The 14,592-nt window shown below is 29.6% G+C and overlaps 4 protein-coding genes across 5 annotated transcripts in view; 3 read left to right on the top strand and 1 right to left on the bottom strand.

The window, feature by feature from the left end:
* Positions 1–14,592, top strand: part of LOC119680000 (WD repeat-containing protein 20) — a 106,155-nt gene that overhangs the window by 66,339 nt on the left and 25,224 nt on the right. The window lies entirely within an intron of this gene.
* LOC119680005 (26S proteasome regulatory subunit 6A-B) lies at positions 271–2,021 on the top strand. Its single transcript, XM_038092612.1, has 3 exons — positions 271–696; positions 754–1,174; positions 1,233–2,021. Exons 1-3 carry the CDS (start codon positions 487–489, stop codon positions 1,886–1,888), a joined length of 1,287 nt encoding a protein of 428 aa, XP_037948540.1. The 5' UTR covers positions 271–486; the 3' UTR covers positions 1,889–2,021.
* Positions 3,523–7,678, bottom strand: LOC119680001 (protein sel-1 homolog 1). 2 transcript variants are annotated; one of them, XM_038092607.1, is made up of 9 exons: positions 7,554–7,678; positions 7,003–7,399; positions 6,716–6,939; positions 6,144–6,665; positions 5,910–6,084; positions 5,694–5,842; positions 5,299–5,633; positions 4,531–4,735; positions 3,523–4,472 (listed from the first exon to the last, which is right to left on the bottom strand). In XM_038092607.1, exons 2-9 carry the CDS (start codon positions 7,394–7,396, stop codon positions 4,035–4,037), a joined length of 2,442 nt encoding a protein of 813 aa, XP_037948535.1. In that variant the 5' UTR covers positions 7,397–7,399; positions 7,554–7,678; the 3' UTR covers positions 3,523–4,034. The 2 variants fall into 2 exon arrangements, with proteins under 2 accessions (XP_037948535.1, XP_037948536.1); XM_038092608.1 differs by having other exon boundaries at positions 7,003–7,396.
* LOC119680008 (ran-binding protein 3) lies at positions 9,070–11,887 on the top strand. Its single transcript, XM_038092619.1, has 6 exons — positions 9,070–9,312; positions 9,453–9,784; positions 9,848–9,985; positions 10,902–11,132; positions 11,198–11,347; positions 11,420–11,887. The coding sequence occupies exons 1-6, from the start codon at positions 9,294–9,296 to the stop codon at positions 11,753–11,755; spliced, it is 1,206 nt and encodes a 401-aa protein (XP_037948547.1). The 5' UTR covers positions 9,070–9,293; the 3' UTR covers positions 11,756–11,887.

Genomic DNA, 14,592 nt, shown 5'->3' with positions numbered 1-14,592 from the left:
ACTTATTATTACATGTCCTTAATAATAAAAATAAGTGCTAACTACGTGATGTAAATTCGCCTTTCATCATACCAACGGAGCATAAAATTCAAAACAATGTGGTTGTAAACATAGTAACGAAATTAATACATGGTGTTATTATATTCCTTTATATTAATGCCGAATGATTTCAATTTCAGTTTCTGCTTGAAAATTATATTTAATCAACACATGATAAATAATTTTGAAAAAACTAAATAAAGCAAAATCATTGTTCAAACATGAAATAAATTTAATGTTTGTAGCAGTATAGTTGGGAACAGAAATAAATATAAACTTGTGGCATCACTAACTCGCAAATTGTATTCCCATGTCGTTGTCAAATCTTACTGTCAAAATAGCAGCAAACAAAATCTTACAAGTCATCGGAATTGTGTTTTAAGAATTTTTGCATTTAATATTGTAAAATAAAATAATTTCATTCGAATTACTCTAAACTATAAAATAATGGCAACAACTCTTGAAGACAAATCAATTTGGGATGATGGAGAAGAAGCACTTGGTGAAGAAGTTTTGCGTATGTCCACCGATGAGATTGTCAGCAGGACGCGGCTTATGGACAATGAAATAAAAATTATGAAGAGTGAGGTTATGCGTATATCTCATGATATTCAAGCTCAAAATGAGAAAATCAAGGACAATTCTGAAAAAATTAAGGTAACATTTACATGTGAAGAATATTAGCCAAGATTAGAATTTTCTGTTTCCCTTCAGGTTAATAAAACCCTCCCCTATTTGGTGTCTAATGTCATTGAGTTGCTAGATGTAGATCCACAGGAAGAGGAAGATGATGGGGCTGTGCTTGTATTGGATAATCAACGAAAAGGCAAGTGCGCCGTCATAAAAACATCAACACGTCAAGCTTACTTTTTGCCTGTAATTGGTCTCGTTGACGCTGAAAAGTTAAAACCAGGTGATCTAGTAGGTGTTAATAAAGATTCTTATCTAATATTGGAGACACTACCTGCTGAATATGATGCTCGCGTTAAGGCTATGGAGGTTGATGAGCGGCCTACTGAGCAATATTCTGATATAGGTGGTCTAGATAAACAAATTCAGGAATTAATAGAAGCAGTTGTTCTGCCCATGACACATAAGGATAAATTTAAAAACTTAGGCATACAACCACCAAAAGGTAAATTTTTAAAGTTTTAGCATTAATTTTTTTTTTATGTATATACATTTAAATACAGGCGTACTTCTTTACGGTCCACCTGGTACTGGCAAAACTTTACTTGCCCGTGCTTGCGCTGCGCAAACAAAATCAACTTTTCTTAAATTGGCTGGTCCACAATTAGTACAAATGTTCATTGGCGACGGTGCAAAATTAGTACGAGATGCTTTTGCGTTAGCAAAAGAAAAAGCTCCAGCTATTATCTTTATTGATGAATTGGACGCTATTGGTACTAAGCGTTTCGATTCGGAAAAGGCTGGTGATCGTGAGGTCCAACGAACTATGTTAGAATTGTTAAATCAATTGGATGGTTTTAGTTCAACAGCTGATATCAAAGTAATAGCTGCTACAAATCGCGTAGATATATTAGATCCTGCACTTTTGCGTTCAGGCCGTTTGGATAGAAAAATCGAGTTCCCGCATCCAAATGAAGAGGCGCGTGCACGTATTATGCAGATTCATTCACGAAAAATGAATGTAAGTAATGATGTTAACTTCGAGGAACTATCTCGTTCAACTGATGACTTTAATGGTGCACAATGTAAAGCAGTGTGTGTGGAAGCTGGTATGATTGCCTTGCGACGTTCAGCTACGTGTGTCACACATGAAGACTTTATGGACGCAATTATGGAGGTACAGGCTAAGAAAAAGGCAAATTTGAACTATTATGCTTAAGAAAAGTACGAAATATTTCAATGTTTCAACCGTCATTTTGTTTTCTTTAAAAAACTATAATTTAAATCAATCGCATAATAAGTATATTTCTATTAATTCATATTTAAAATTAAATACAATATATACAATATAAAGTAACTGGTCTGCTATTAATTAATTCAAATTTACTAAAAGAAAAATGTCTGCTATTATAATTATATAATATATAATTATTATTATAGTATTATATATATAATATATAATACATAATTATATAATATGTAATTTTTTGACAATTCGGCTAAAAGAGAGAGCTACATATTTTGATAGCGTGGTAGGCTGCACCATATCGAGCACAACAAAATGAAGTATCATTCTGCAGCAAATGATAACGCATATTTGCAACATAAGACTTCTGTTCATTTGAAAGACCTAAACAAATAAATTAGAACCTACATTTTTTGAGAATTAATCTAGTCAGTGTATACTAGGATTTGAAAATAGTTTCTGAACAAGTATCCATTTCCTTTTGACCAGGGCTGTTTAGACCAGATAAGATCGCGGGCTAATACAAATTACTGTATGGGTTGGAGGGCCGCAGAAATAAATACATACGTTCATAGTTTTTTTGGAGAGTAATAAAAATATATCGCAAATGGTAAATAAAATTAATATATAAGGTACACATATACATTGTGTACTATTATACATATATATATGTATATATACAATATATACATATATGTATATTATAATAAATACATACGTTCATAGTTTTTTTGGAGAGTAATTAAAATATATCGTAAATGGTAAATAAAATTAATATAAAATATACACATACATTATGTACTACATTATTTTACATATATATATATTTACAATATATTATATACATATAATGTATGTATACATGTATTCGTATGTATAATAAAATAATGCAATTTTACTGAAATATCACAAAAAAATGTCCCTAATTATGGTAGACTAGAAATGTCGCGGGCCACATGAGTCACGTGATTCGTGCTTTGGACAGCCCTACTCTACACGGTTTAATCTTTATCCTCCAATACTAAGGCTGTATTGTATTCAAGGCATCTTATTTCGAAGCAACTCATTTAAGCACATCATTTTGTTGTCAAAGTAAATTGTAATAATTTTCTTAAAAAAACTTGCTTCAATATGCGATTGAAATTCTTTTTATTAGTTGTAATTATAAATTGTAGCACCTTTATAAGTTTGAATATATTGATTGAACACCTGCATCGATACTTGTATTTATCTAATAAATATAAACTTTTGTTAAATACAAGTTTTAAAGATATTAGATAGCGAGCAAAGGGCATAGAAAATTGCAATGATTTAATCTTCTGTAGTTCATATTTTCGAACAAGACAAGAAGGAGTGAATATTGATAGTGAAAAACTAAATATGCAATAAATGTGGTCTATGCATTTCGTTTTTATGTTATTTATGAACTTAAAAAATAAGGTTTTTGTTTTTCAATCTAAACTACCACGTTTGCCATTGCAATTACACAATTGTTGAATTTATTTATCAAATTAAGTTAGTAATTGTTAATAAACTTGCTTTAAAACAATTATTGCTAAGTGTAAAGATTTTCTTTTGTCGTGCAATAAGACAAACAATATCAATCATTTTGCATCAGCTCGCTAATTAAATATGACCTTAAAAATATATAAATATTATATGGTAGTTGCTAACTTAATATATTACAATACTATAAATTGCAATTATTTTATATATAATTTAGTTTTTATTGTTTTAAATCAAATAATTTAATCATATCCATAAAAAATTTAAAATGTTTCAACTCTTAATAAATGTAAGCAAAAATAAAAAGAAACAATGGAAACTACGTTTTATTATTACTAATAAAATGAACTGCTAGTCACAGATGAATCTATCTGATTGAGTAAATTATCACAATGTATATAAAAATGAAATTTTTGACATATTTTCGTTTTTTTACATTTATAAAAGCAAATACAAAAGTTTTGTAAACATTTTTATGTATGATAGAAAATCAAAATTTAAATTATCCGACTGGCGTTCAACTAATGATACTGAATTTTGATTTTCACTTTCAAAAATATATACACACACACTGACTAATTTATATTAATAATAAGTTATCAATCTTCTAAGATTATTCAGTTGGGTCAGCAGTTGATATGTTTGCTGCTGTCGATATTGACGTTGTTTTCCCTGTTGCTTTTAATTTTTTTTTCACTGAGTTATCATTTGATACAGATTTAGAAGAACAAGGTTCCTCTTCTGATTTGTTATCTAAGCTGCTTTTATCAGATTCAGTTGTGATATTAGGGCGTACGTGTGGTGACTGTGCACCAGAGTCTACAGCAGTATTTACTTGAGTTGATTGTTGTTGTAATTGTTCATTGTGCTGCTGCTGCGGTTGCTGTTGTTGTTGTTCTTGTTGCTGTTGTTGTTGTTGCGGTTGCTGCTGTTGATATGGACGTCTAGTGTACATTATAAAACCCAACAACAGAGTTAAAATTGTAATCATATATAGATCCCAATTCGCTGCTATGTTTTCATCCAAGTAAAATATAAATCTATAAGGACTCTAGAAATAAAAAAATATAATACCCCAGTGTACATTAAGTATATTCTATTGCACATACCTCTTTTATTGCCTCAATTTTAGCTAGAACTTGCAGTTTTAATAGTGCAATAGCTACTGGAACTTTTGCATCTGCATTTGTTTCAGCTGCCAAATCATAAAGCCGTTTAGCTAAATGCCAGTCTTTTTTCATACCCAATCCTTGTTCATGCATGTAGCCAAGATTAAACATGGCTTGAGCGTTGTAAAATTGTTCTGAAGCTTTTCTGTTGAATAGATTTATTTTATTATATGTAATAAACATTAGTGAGTACTAGCAGTAGCATAGTTTTACACATTAGCAATTTCTAAAACTTCAATAGTACTAACTTAATAATTGGTAATATTATAATATAGAACCTGACATGATCTAGGTTAGGAAAAAGGGTATACCGGTAAGCTTAGAGTACGATAAATAAGATAATAGAATGGTAAGAATTAATGAAGTGCATTGAAAGGTTAATTTAATCGGTGTCCATACCATCTTTGTAACATAGATCCACCGATTAATCAAGTTTAAATAAGAGTATACAGAGCAACATTATGTGGAGTAAAGCTACAGCTTTGATACACTATAATAGATTATTGATGAATTTATAACTATCTAGTATCTGTAACTGTTTAGTATGTAATGTATATGGAATCTCAAAGAGTATACTATATTCAAGAACTGTATTCGACTTGATTAATCTTCTTTTTGCTTCTAAAGTTGTCGAGAGATACAAAGACAGATATTGAAGAATACTATAGGAAAGGGTTGTTGCATTAAGCTTCGTCTATGATAATTTACCTGTATAAAACTGCAGCAGTTTCAAAATCCACTTCAGTACCCAAGCCATAATAATAGTAATCGCCTAGTTTAACTTGTGCATTGGAATATCCCTGAGCAGCAGCACGTTTCCAATAATAGAATGCGCGAATCAATTCCTCGTGACGATTATGGAAAATCGTAACATCGCTGCGGTCAAGCAAATAGCCAGCATTGCTTTGTGCAACCTCGTAACCAATTTCTGAAAGTAATCCATACTGCATATAGGCTTCGTTAATTCTATAATTCTTATAATTGTTATAAGCATCCATCAACATTGAACTCCAACGTCCACGTTCAGCAACATTTTTAAAGAACTGTAATTAAATAAATTTGCTTAATGTAAATTATGTATTAAATTTACTTAATTTTTATACCTCAACTGCAGCTGGACACGATCGTAGCATGCCCAAGCCATAAGCATGCATAATACCCAAATTAAAATAAGCTAACACATGTCCAGATTGTGATGCCAAATTAAAGTATTTTAGAGCTAGCTTATAATCAGTTTTTACTCCATTACCGGCTACAATAAATATAGATATATGATAATTTGATCAAAACAGCAGAAAATTGCTTATAGTAAAACTTACTAAAATACATATTTCCTAACTGTAGTTGACCGTCTACCCAGCCCTGATCTGCCGCTTGAGTAAAATAATTTAATGCTTTCATGGGATTCTTTTCTACCCCTAAACCCTTCAAATACATTAAACCTAGTCCACTTTGACCAACAGGATCTCCCAGCTCTGCAGCTTCTTTAAAGTACTGTAATTATTATTCTTTTTTAATTTTCTAGATTATAAAAAATAGTCATTTTTATTTACCTTCAAAGCAGTTTCATTATCGGCCTTTATGTACTCATTACCTTCTAAATACAATTTACCTAAAAATGCATAGCCGATTGCGTTACCAGCTTTAGCCGCCTGTGTAAAATACTCCAAAGCTTTTTGATGATCTTGTTGTATGGCTTTACCACCTTGATAATATAGTTGACCTAAACCGACTTGGGACTGCACATCACCTTTTTCAGCAAGTAGTTGGTAATAATCAACAATATCATTTTCATGACTACCTGGATTTTCAGATTCGTCCAGTAACCGCACGCGGTGGACTATAGGACCATTTGAAAAAGTCACCTTAGATGCCACTTTTTTCGCTACCTTTTTATAATAGTTTAATGACTTTTCACAACTCATTGGTACGTTAATGCCATAGGAATAACGATAGCCTAATGCCATTTGAGCAAAAGTATGACCGCCAAGTGCTGCTAGTGTTAGATGTATTAGCGCTTTTGGTTGGCTAACATTTTTTCCTCCAACACCAACAGAGTAGAGAAATGCAAGACCCTATTAACAGCGTAAAATATTAATGCTATAATATATTTTAAACCGTTTACCATGTTAGCATCAGGTAATCCTTCAAGAACCAATTCGTCAAATTCTGATGCAGCATATTCAAAATTAAAATCCTTCCAGTGACCAAGTACCGCAGCCCACGCCATAGTTGCTCGTGCCTGAGCATGTTTCATATCAGCTGCTTTCTTCATTATTTTGTACGCTTCATCTTTATTAGAACGCGGTTTAGCCAGCATTCCCATTGCTAGTTCATATAGCGTATGAGCTGAAAAATCATTTTTTGATGTATATAAAAATATTTTTAGTTAGTATTTTTTATAAAAAAAACCTTCAATTTGTTCAGGTGTTGGATCTATTGGATCTACTATTTCTTTGCGTGATTCTATGGTTTTAATTTGATCAGTCAACTTTTGTCTCATAAGGTTCTCGTTCCACACTCTTTCGAATAATGCAGCCTTTAAAGCTTTTGAAACTTCTTCCATACTAGTGTCTAATGCATTTTTATCTATTTTATCTGCGAGAAATGGCGCTGATTTTCTTATTGAACTTTCTGTTGGGCTTGCCGTACCAGCAGGTTCTTTTGAAGTTTCTTGTGGTTCGGGAGTTACTTGTTCTACAAGTTCAGGAACATCAGTTGGCCTTGGTGGTCCCTGCAAATCTGCTGATATCCTCCCATTTAGCGAAAACACCAGGAAAAATATAAGTAAGTTATTTATATCCATCTGCTAAAAAAGAACATTTTTTTCGTTTTAAAAAATTTGTAGATATCTAGTATCAAAATATGACGTGTAGTGCTTTTCTTTATTTTGTCGTAGTGTTGAGAATATGTAAATAAAATTAAAATTTGTGTATATATGTATATATAAATGTATTCAACACCTTTATTTTTTTTATCACTGAAATTTTGCAAACTGTAACATTATAAGATTTAATAATAAAATTAGTTTAAACACGTAGGAAAAAAATATTTATATATTAAGGGTAAACGTCAGTCGTTGGGATTAGAGTGACCATATTAATTTTAAATTCGTGAGAAATGTCATTTTTTAATTGCATGAACAGAAAGTTGCAGCTGTGGGTACAGTCTGTGTTCATGAAAATATTTTATATTATTTTGCTTAATTATTAGATTTTTTATTTGTTATTGTTCGTAATATTTATTAAGTAAAATTGCTACGTTTTAACAAAAAACAATTCGCATTTTTCAACTGAAAGCTGAAGCTCGAGAAATTGTGTCATAATATCTTTTGTTTTGATATCAGATAGTTCATTTGACAGCAACACCACTCTGATCATTTAATATTAAATTATGTTATAAAAGTTTGAACTGTTACAGATTTTTCATATCTGCTTACCAATTTTCAAAAAAATCAAATTGCGTGTTTTTCCTCTTCACTAAGCTTTAAAAGTTAAAGTATAAATACTAAAACATTTCTCAGGCATTAATCACTGATTCATATATTTTATTAAGTCTCTTGTGTATTACTTCCAAGTATTTTAGTTTATCGACAATGGTGGTTGCGATAACTGTCAACAAAGGTGATTACCCGAATTTTTGAGGAACTTGGTTTATTTTCTAAGTATTCTAGTAATTCACTCTCAAAGTTCCCAGATAATCATCAGCAAAAGAAGTATGTTTAAAACTAGAGGGAGAAATAAATATTAAATTTATTGCAGCACAATAAAGCATCATTTTTCTAAAATAAATTTTATAAAATAGTGTTAGTTAGCTACACTAATAATAGGCAACAAAATTTGAGAAAACATTTCTGCAGAATACCTCTGTCTGAACATTAAAATACAGAAATTAAAATATTAGAAATTAAATAGAATCAATAATAATAATAGACCTGTTCCACAAACTACTCGTAGTAACACTCAAGTAAAACACACGTAAAGTACAAACTGAGAGCGTAACACAAATAAAATGCTTAATTACGCTATTTACACAGATTTTCATAAAATAGCTTTGTGTAAAATCTGGTCAGAACACCAGTGCCGCGCATATAAACAATACAAAAATTTTAATTCAAACACAAAGAGCTGATTCACACATCAACACAAATTTTACTTGAAATAAAACATACGAGTAAAGTCTGTGTAGCATTTTATAATTTCGACAGGGATGTTAGGCTCTATCAGGTGCTCTCATTTACTCGAAAATATGTTGGTGGAACGCACTTGTGTATACACAGTGTTACTTAAAATTACTATGAGTAGCTCGTGCAACAGACCTAATATAAAAGCGATCATAGAACAATTGAAGAGAAGACACATTTATTAAATGCCAATAATGAAGATAATATATTTCAGTTATATAAATACATACATGTGATTACTATTAATTACTTTCTTAAAATTTGTTAACAATTTTAAATTGAGATTTAAATATATTCGAATATATTAGTTGTTTGAAAGCGCAAATTACCAACAGAAACACTCATGTGCTCATAGATACAGAAAAAATTTATCGGCACAACATTACGTGTTTATCGCCAAAACATACTTTTATCGTGCGATTTCTGTGTACGCATTTTGACAGCTCTCGCTTTAGTCGAAAGCAAATAGCAAAAATTGAACTAAAATTATAAAAAATTGAATAGAAAAGAAAATTGGAGCATGATGTCTGAAAACAATGGTAAATATAATAAATATTGAATAGTTTGCTTCACATATAAATACATTGTTATTAAAAAGTAATTGTATGTTTTTATAATCAAAATAATAGAGGCGGCAAAGAGTTTGAGAACGCATACCTAACAAATTTTCTTTTAACAGATACATCAAACGAATCTAACAGTTTGGGAAGTGATTCTATATTTCAGTCTTCACGTTTAGCTGCTAGTAGTGGAAATCCAGTATTACGTTTAGGAGTTTTAAGACCTTCTGTTCTGGGGCCTAGCGTTTTAGGGTCCTCTGCAAATAATGAAAAAACGCCAACAGAAGGAAATGTATTTAATTCAAAAGATGATGTTAATACTACAAGTAATCCTTTCATGAAAGATCAAGATGAAGATGATGATGATGGCGCAGTTGGAGGTACGTCGAAAAAAGATGGTTGTGGTGAGGAAGAGAAGAAGTCTGACGACGATGATGAAGAACCAGATGAAGTAACTACATATAAATATATCTATAAGTTTTATGCATTAAAGTTTGAATTTTTATTTTGATAGCGACCAGATCCTTTGAAAATGTTACGTAAAAATGGATTGGAAAGAGCTAATCTCTTTGCAGCTGCAAAAAATTCAATACCACGTGTAGAAAAATCAGGATTTGTCTTTGGAGAAAATGTACATGAACGTGTGTTAAGTGTAAGTAGAAGAAGAAAATAAATTGCGTCTTTCACCATAAATTAAAACTTTCCACCAATTTCAACTTATGTACATACTCTGAACTTAACGATCTTGTCTATGATCAGTATTCGTTTCAAGGAGATTTTACTTATTTACATGTTTGATAATCAAGTTTGTGAATTATATGCTTAAAACATAATTCTGTTTTGCAGAAGTAATTCTGTAGAGGGTTTCATATTTGCATAAACCTTCTACATAATACATAAACAAGTATACAATATACCATACTAGTATATTGTTTAAAAGCAATTTTCTTTTCTTGAAGTTATAACTAGAAACATAATATTTAGTTTTATTTAGTTGTCATACAGATATACTTTATTCACTTAAAGACTCAACAGCTTGAATATAAACTTTTTTTAAGTTTTCAAAAATGAATATACAGCTTATTCAGAACAAATGAACAAAACTCGTTCATTTAAAACTAGATTTAAGTTGGTGTATACAAAATATACATTTTTATTGTTTAATATCCTTCTCTTTAGAGTAAGAATTTGTTTTATGACATGCGGACGATGTAATTCATATTTGAATACCATATTGAAATGTAATCTACAAAAAAAGGGAAATTACAAAAAATTATCGTTTGTTATTCCTAATCTTAAGCATTTTAATCTAAGTATACTTCAAGTATATTTAGGTAAAAGGAAAAGAGTCTGTTAAGTCATACTCAATTAACCTAAGACCCTTTTTAATGATTGGCTCGCTAGAAAATATCGTATATATATATATCTATCTTCACTAAAATTTAAATATATCAATATATCACTTTGTATTTTAATTCTGATAGCGACACTTAAAATGATAGATCCATTAAAAATGTCCCGTAAAAAATCTCACATTCACTTTCTATGTCTCATTGATTTTGTTTTAGGATAATTTGAATTCAGATAAACCGGAATCTAGCAGCAAACCGAATGAGTTGCTGTTTTCCAGCGTTATAGAAAATGCAAATAAAACAAATGATGCAGAGGGAAATAAAGAAGCTGAAGCAAAAAGTTTGACTGAAGTAGCACGCGAATATGAAGAGAGCCGTGCACAGAAGCGTAAATATGAAGAAGTTGAAACGTTTACGGGTGAAGAAAACGAATCTAATATAGTTGACGTAAGTATTTTATTTACAAGTTTGTAGTTCTCAAAGTAGTTGACATAAATATTTTTTATTTTCAGATAAACTGTAAACTTTTTGCTTTTGAAAACAGTAACTGGGAAGAGCGTGGACGTGGTAGTTTACGTTTAAATGATTCTAAAAGTGAACATGAATGTTCACGTGTAGTATTTCGTACAGCGGGTAACTTACGTTTACTACTTAACACAAAGGTAGTATACTATATATATTGAATATAAAAATAAAATATGTTTTATTTATATTATATGTTTCTATACATTTAGGTTTGGGCTGGTATGGTATCAGAAAGACCAAGTCAAAAATCCTTGCGTCTCACTGCAATGGATAATACCGGAAAAATTAAAGTTTTTCTAGTAATGGCTAGACCATTAGATATAAGCCAACTGCATCAAACATTACAGTTGCGTATAAATGCAAGGAAAATTTCGCATCCGGAAGAAACAAGTCCTCCACTTGCAGAAAGCAATGGTAATTGCTTAAAAAATGGTAATGGAAATGAAACAGAAGTCGATAAAGCTGCTGCAATTGAGGTACCAGAAAATGATGATTTAGCTGAACCTAGCCCTAAGAAAACAGTGGCCCCCGAAACGGTTAATTAATACGCGGCCTATTTGTTTTAATAGTTAAGAGTAAATATATAAATTTTTTTTTAATGTAGTAATTTTAAAATTAATGTTTAATGTTTTAAATTGTAATTTTGTTTTGAAATTAAAATATAATTTTTTGAATTTAGGATATATAAAATGGATTTGAATATATATTTATATAAGTTTGTCATATCGACAACGAAATTACAGAAATAGAAGCGAAATGTTATAAAGTCAAGTTAAAAGTAAACTGTTTGTAATATTATTAGCTATGATTCTCAGTGCATTGACATTGAATAAGGAAATTTTTATCATATTTTCAAATGTACAAATGTGGTTACAAATAGTTACTTTATGGTTTCGTTTTTATCGTAAACATTGTTAATACATACATTAACAATTTGATTGATATTAGTTTTTCTCATTCAGAAAGTTTTAGTGAAGCATTGAATCAAGTTCTATAGATTACGTATTTAAAAAAAGTATATAAAAATAAATACACATATATATATATACATATATATAAATAATCTAAGGAAACATTGTAAATTTATTTATGAAATTTTATAATGAATTTGATTGAAACTTAAAAGTAACAAAATAAACTGTTTTGTTTTAAATGATATAATAGATTGTTACTTTACATAGGACACAGAGATTATGTAGAACGTTATCTTATAATACAAGTTATGCTATAAACAAAGCTAAAATGAGTAAATCATGAGTTTAAGAATTTTAACTATATATTTTTATTTAAATACGAAGTCCAATTAATCCTCTTTGGAATTAATATCATACTATAATTCAATTGAATTATGTACATACATTTTTAAATAAGGAAGATTTTAGCATTTTGTCGTAAACATTACTAGTTCTATATGTTATAGCTTTTAACTGTACTTACTAATTATTCATCACTGTGCTATTAGTTGACAGATAATAGTGACAGCTTACTCTAAAGAAGATATTTAAGATTTTACACGAGAGATCCATGTTGATAACCGAAACGATAGATAAAAATATTAGCTGAAATTTATTTATAGTATTAAAAGCCAAATACTTACGTTAATAATTATATATTATAATCCGAATAAATCCATCGCGTTTTGATAACTGGCGCTTAACTAAGAAATTGTCTTAATCACCAGTGAAAATTATGAACGGTTTAAACAAATTAATTATTCGGGAACGGTAATGTTATATATGCAGTTTTTGGTAAGCACCCGTCCATCTACATTCGAACCGTTCTTTTATAATTTTATTAGAATTAAGAAATATTTGCATTACTTTTATAAAGTTCAATATTTTAAACCTGTTTTAGCTTACAAAAATAATATCGTGTGTATATATATATATATATATATATAACACAATCCATTTTTTCTAATAACAATATATGTGCTCATTTTTTGCTTTTAAAAAGTAAGTTCCAGTTAGGATTGCTAGATTGATTTTCGTTTTTATTTATAGAAAGCATAGTTCCAGAAATGTGCCGTATCCTATATGTATTCTGGTACTTATGACATTAACGATACTTTGTACGTCATGAACATAGTTTCAAAATCTGGGTCTACGTCCCGGAGCCACTCGTCAAACTCAACGACCTAGTACCGTTCAACACCCCGCAAAGGGATTGCTCAGGCAGGTTCATGCGGGTTACAATAAAAATATCGACGAAATAAACAAGCTAACTTTCAATTGCGTTATTTCCTATTAATATACATCACCAAATAACTGCTATATATTTTAAATATCTGCAGAAAAGTACAAACAGTGATGGTGTGTCTATAGCCAATTTTGTATAAGTTTATCTATACAAACCATTCCAGTCAATCAATGCAGGAATTACCTGAATGACACTATATATCAAAGTGAAATAAAAAAACCATTTATATTATAAAATAAATCTACGTTTAACATTTATTTATATATGATTTACTTTTAATTTATTATAAGGTACAAGAAATTAATGTTATAAACATTTTACGGATTTTGGTTCAATTTAACATTACAAAATTTTGGAACTACAAAATGTTTAAACATTGAGTAGGTTTTTTTTACTATCTATTAATATTAATTTTTGTTTAATTTTTATTTAAGATTATGTCATCGCTTATATAAAATTTCTGTTATAAAATTATTGTATTTTCAGGACTTTTGCGTTTGAATATATGATTACTTATATAAATTTATTATTATTTATTTATATAAATTTAACTTCATACCTTAGAAATTAATCCATTTCCTTTTCTACAAATATATACTTGTATATTATTATAGCCCAATTAGTCGTTATAACAACTAAACAACTAAAATCTATGATAAACATGATCTTTTGTATATTATCTGGAAAACTGAATCATACTTATATATTATCTTATTTAAGTTAAAACTTATAATAAAAAAATTATAGCATCCCTCCAACGATTATATTACATGGAAGCTATGACGAATATGCAAAAATTTCACTCGCTTTGTAAATCCGCGTTGAATAACTAAAGCTATAAGAATAGATTGCTAATATTGTTTACAATTTTTGAAATAAATAAATTAGGGGTGATTAGGAATAGAAACGATTGTTTGACTACATAATGGTTTTATTAATCACTTGCCAAATTGTTTAATGTATATGCATTTTGAGTAGTTAAGTAGTTTGCATAGTTGAATGTAGATTAATGTTTTTAGAGAGTTACAGAAATTGTTCACTTAATAGCGCTTCTATTAAAAGATATATGAAGCACCTTTGTCACATTTTTCTTAAGAACATTTCGCAAATTAATATTATTATTCTCGAAGCTGAGTAGACCATTTCAAAAGTCTTAAATATATAATAATTTTACTAATACTAA

Source organism: Teleopsis dalmanni, chromosome 2 (assembly GCF_002237135.1).
Source record: "Teleopsis dalmanni isolate 2A chromosome 2, ASM223713v2, whole genome shotgun sequence".
NCBI lineage: Eukaryota > Metazoa > Arthropoda > Insecta > Diptera > Diopsidae > Teleopsis > Teleopsis dalmanni.
This window is presented reverse-complemented; position numbering and strand designations above follow the sequence as displayed.

Coding starts and splice junctions, on each gene's coding strand:
- LOC119680001 (XM_038092607.1), bottom strand. CDS start 7,396: ATGGATATAAATAACTTACTTATATTTTTCCTGGTGTTTTCGCTAAAT. Junction 6,940..7,002: donor AACACCTGAACAAATTGAAG/GTTTTTTTTATA, acceptor ATGATTTTTCAG/CTCATACGCTATATGAACTA. Junction 4,473..4,530: donor AAATTGAGGCAATAAAAGAG/GTATGTGCAATA, acceptor TTTTATTTCTAG/AGTCCTTATAGATTTATATT.
- LOC119680008 (XM_038092619.1), top strand. Junction 9,785..9,847: donor ATGATGAAGAACCAGATGAA/GTAACTACATAT, acceptor TTATTTTGATAG/CGACCAGATCCTTTGAAAAT. Junction 9,986..10,901: donor TACATGAACGTGTGTTAAGT/GTAAGTAGAAGA, acceptor ATTTTGTTTTAG/GATAATTTGAATTCAGATAA.
- LOC119680005 (XM_038092612.1), top strand. CDS start 487: ATGGCAACAACTCTTGAAGACAAATCAATTTGGGATGATGGAGAAGAA. Junction 697..753: donor ACAATTCTGAAAAAATTAAG/GTAACATTTACA, acceptor GTTTCCCTTCAG/GTTAATAAAACCCTCCCCTA. Junction 1,175..1,232: donor AGGCATACAACCACCAAAAG/GTAAATTTTTAA, acceptor ATTTAAATACAG/GCGTACTTCTTTACGGTCCA.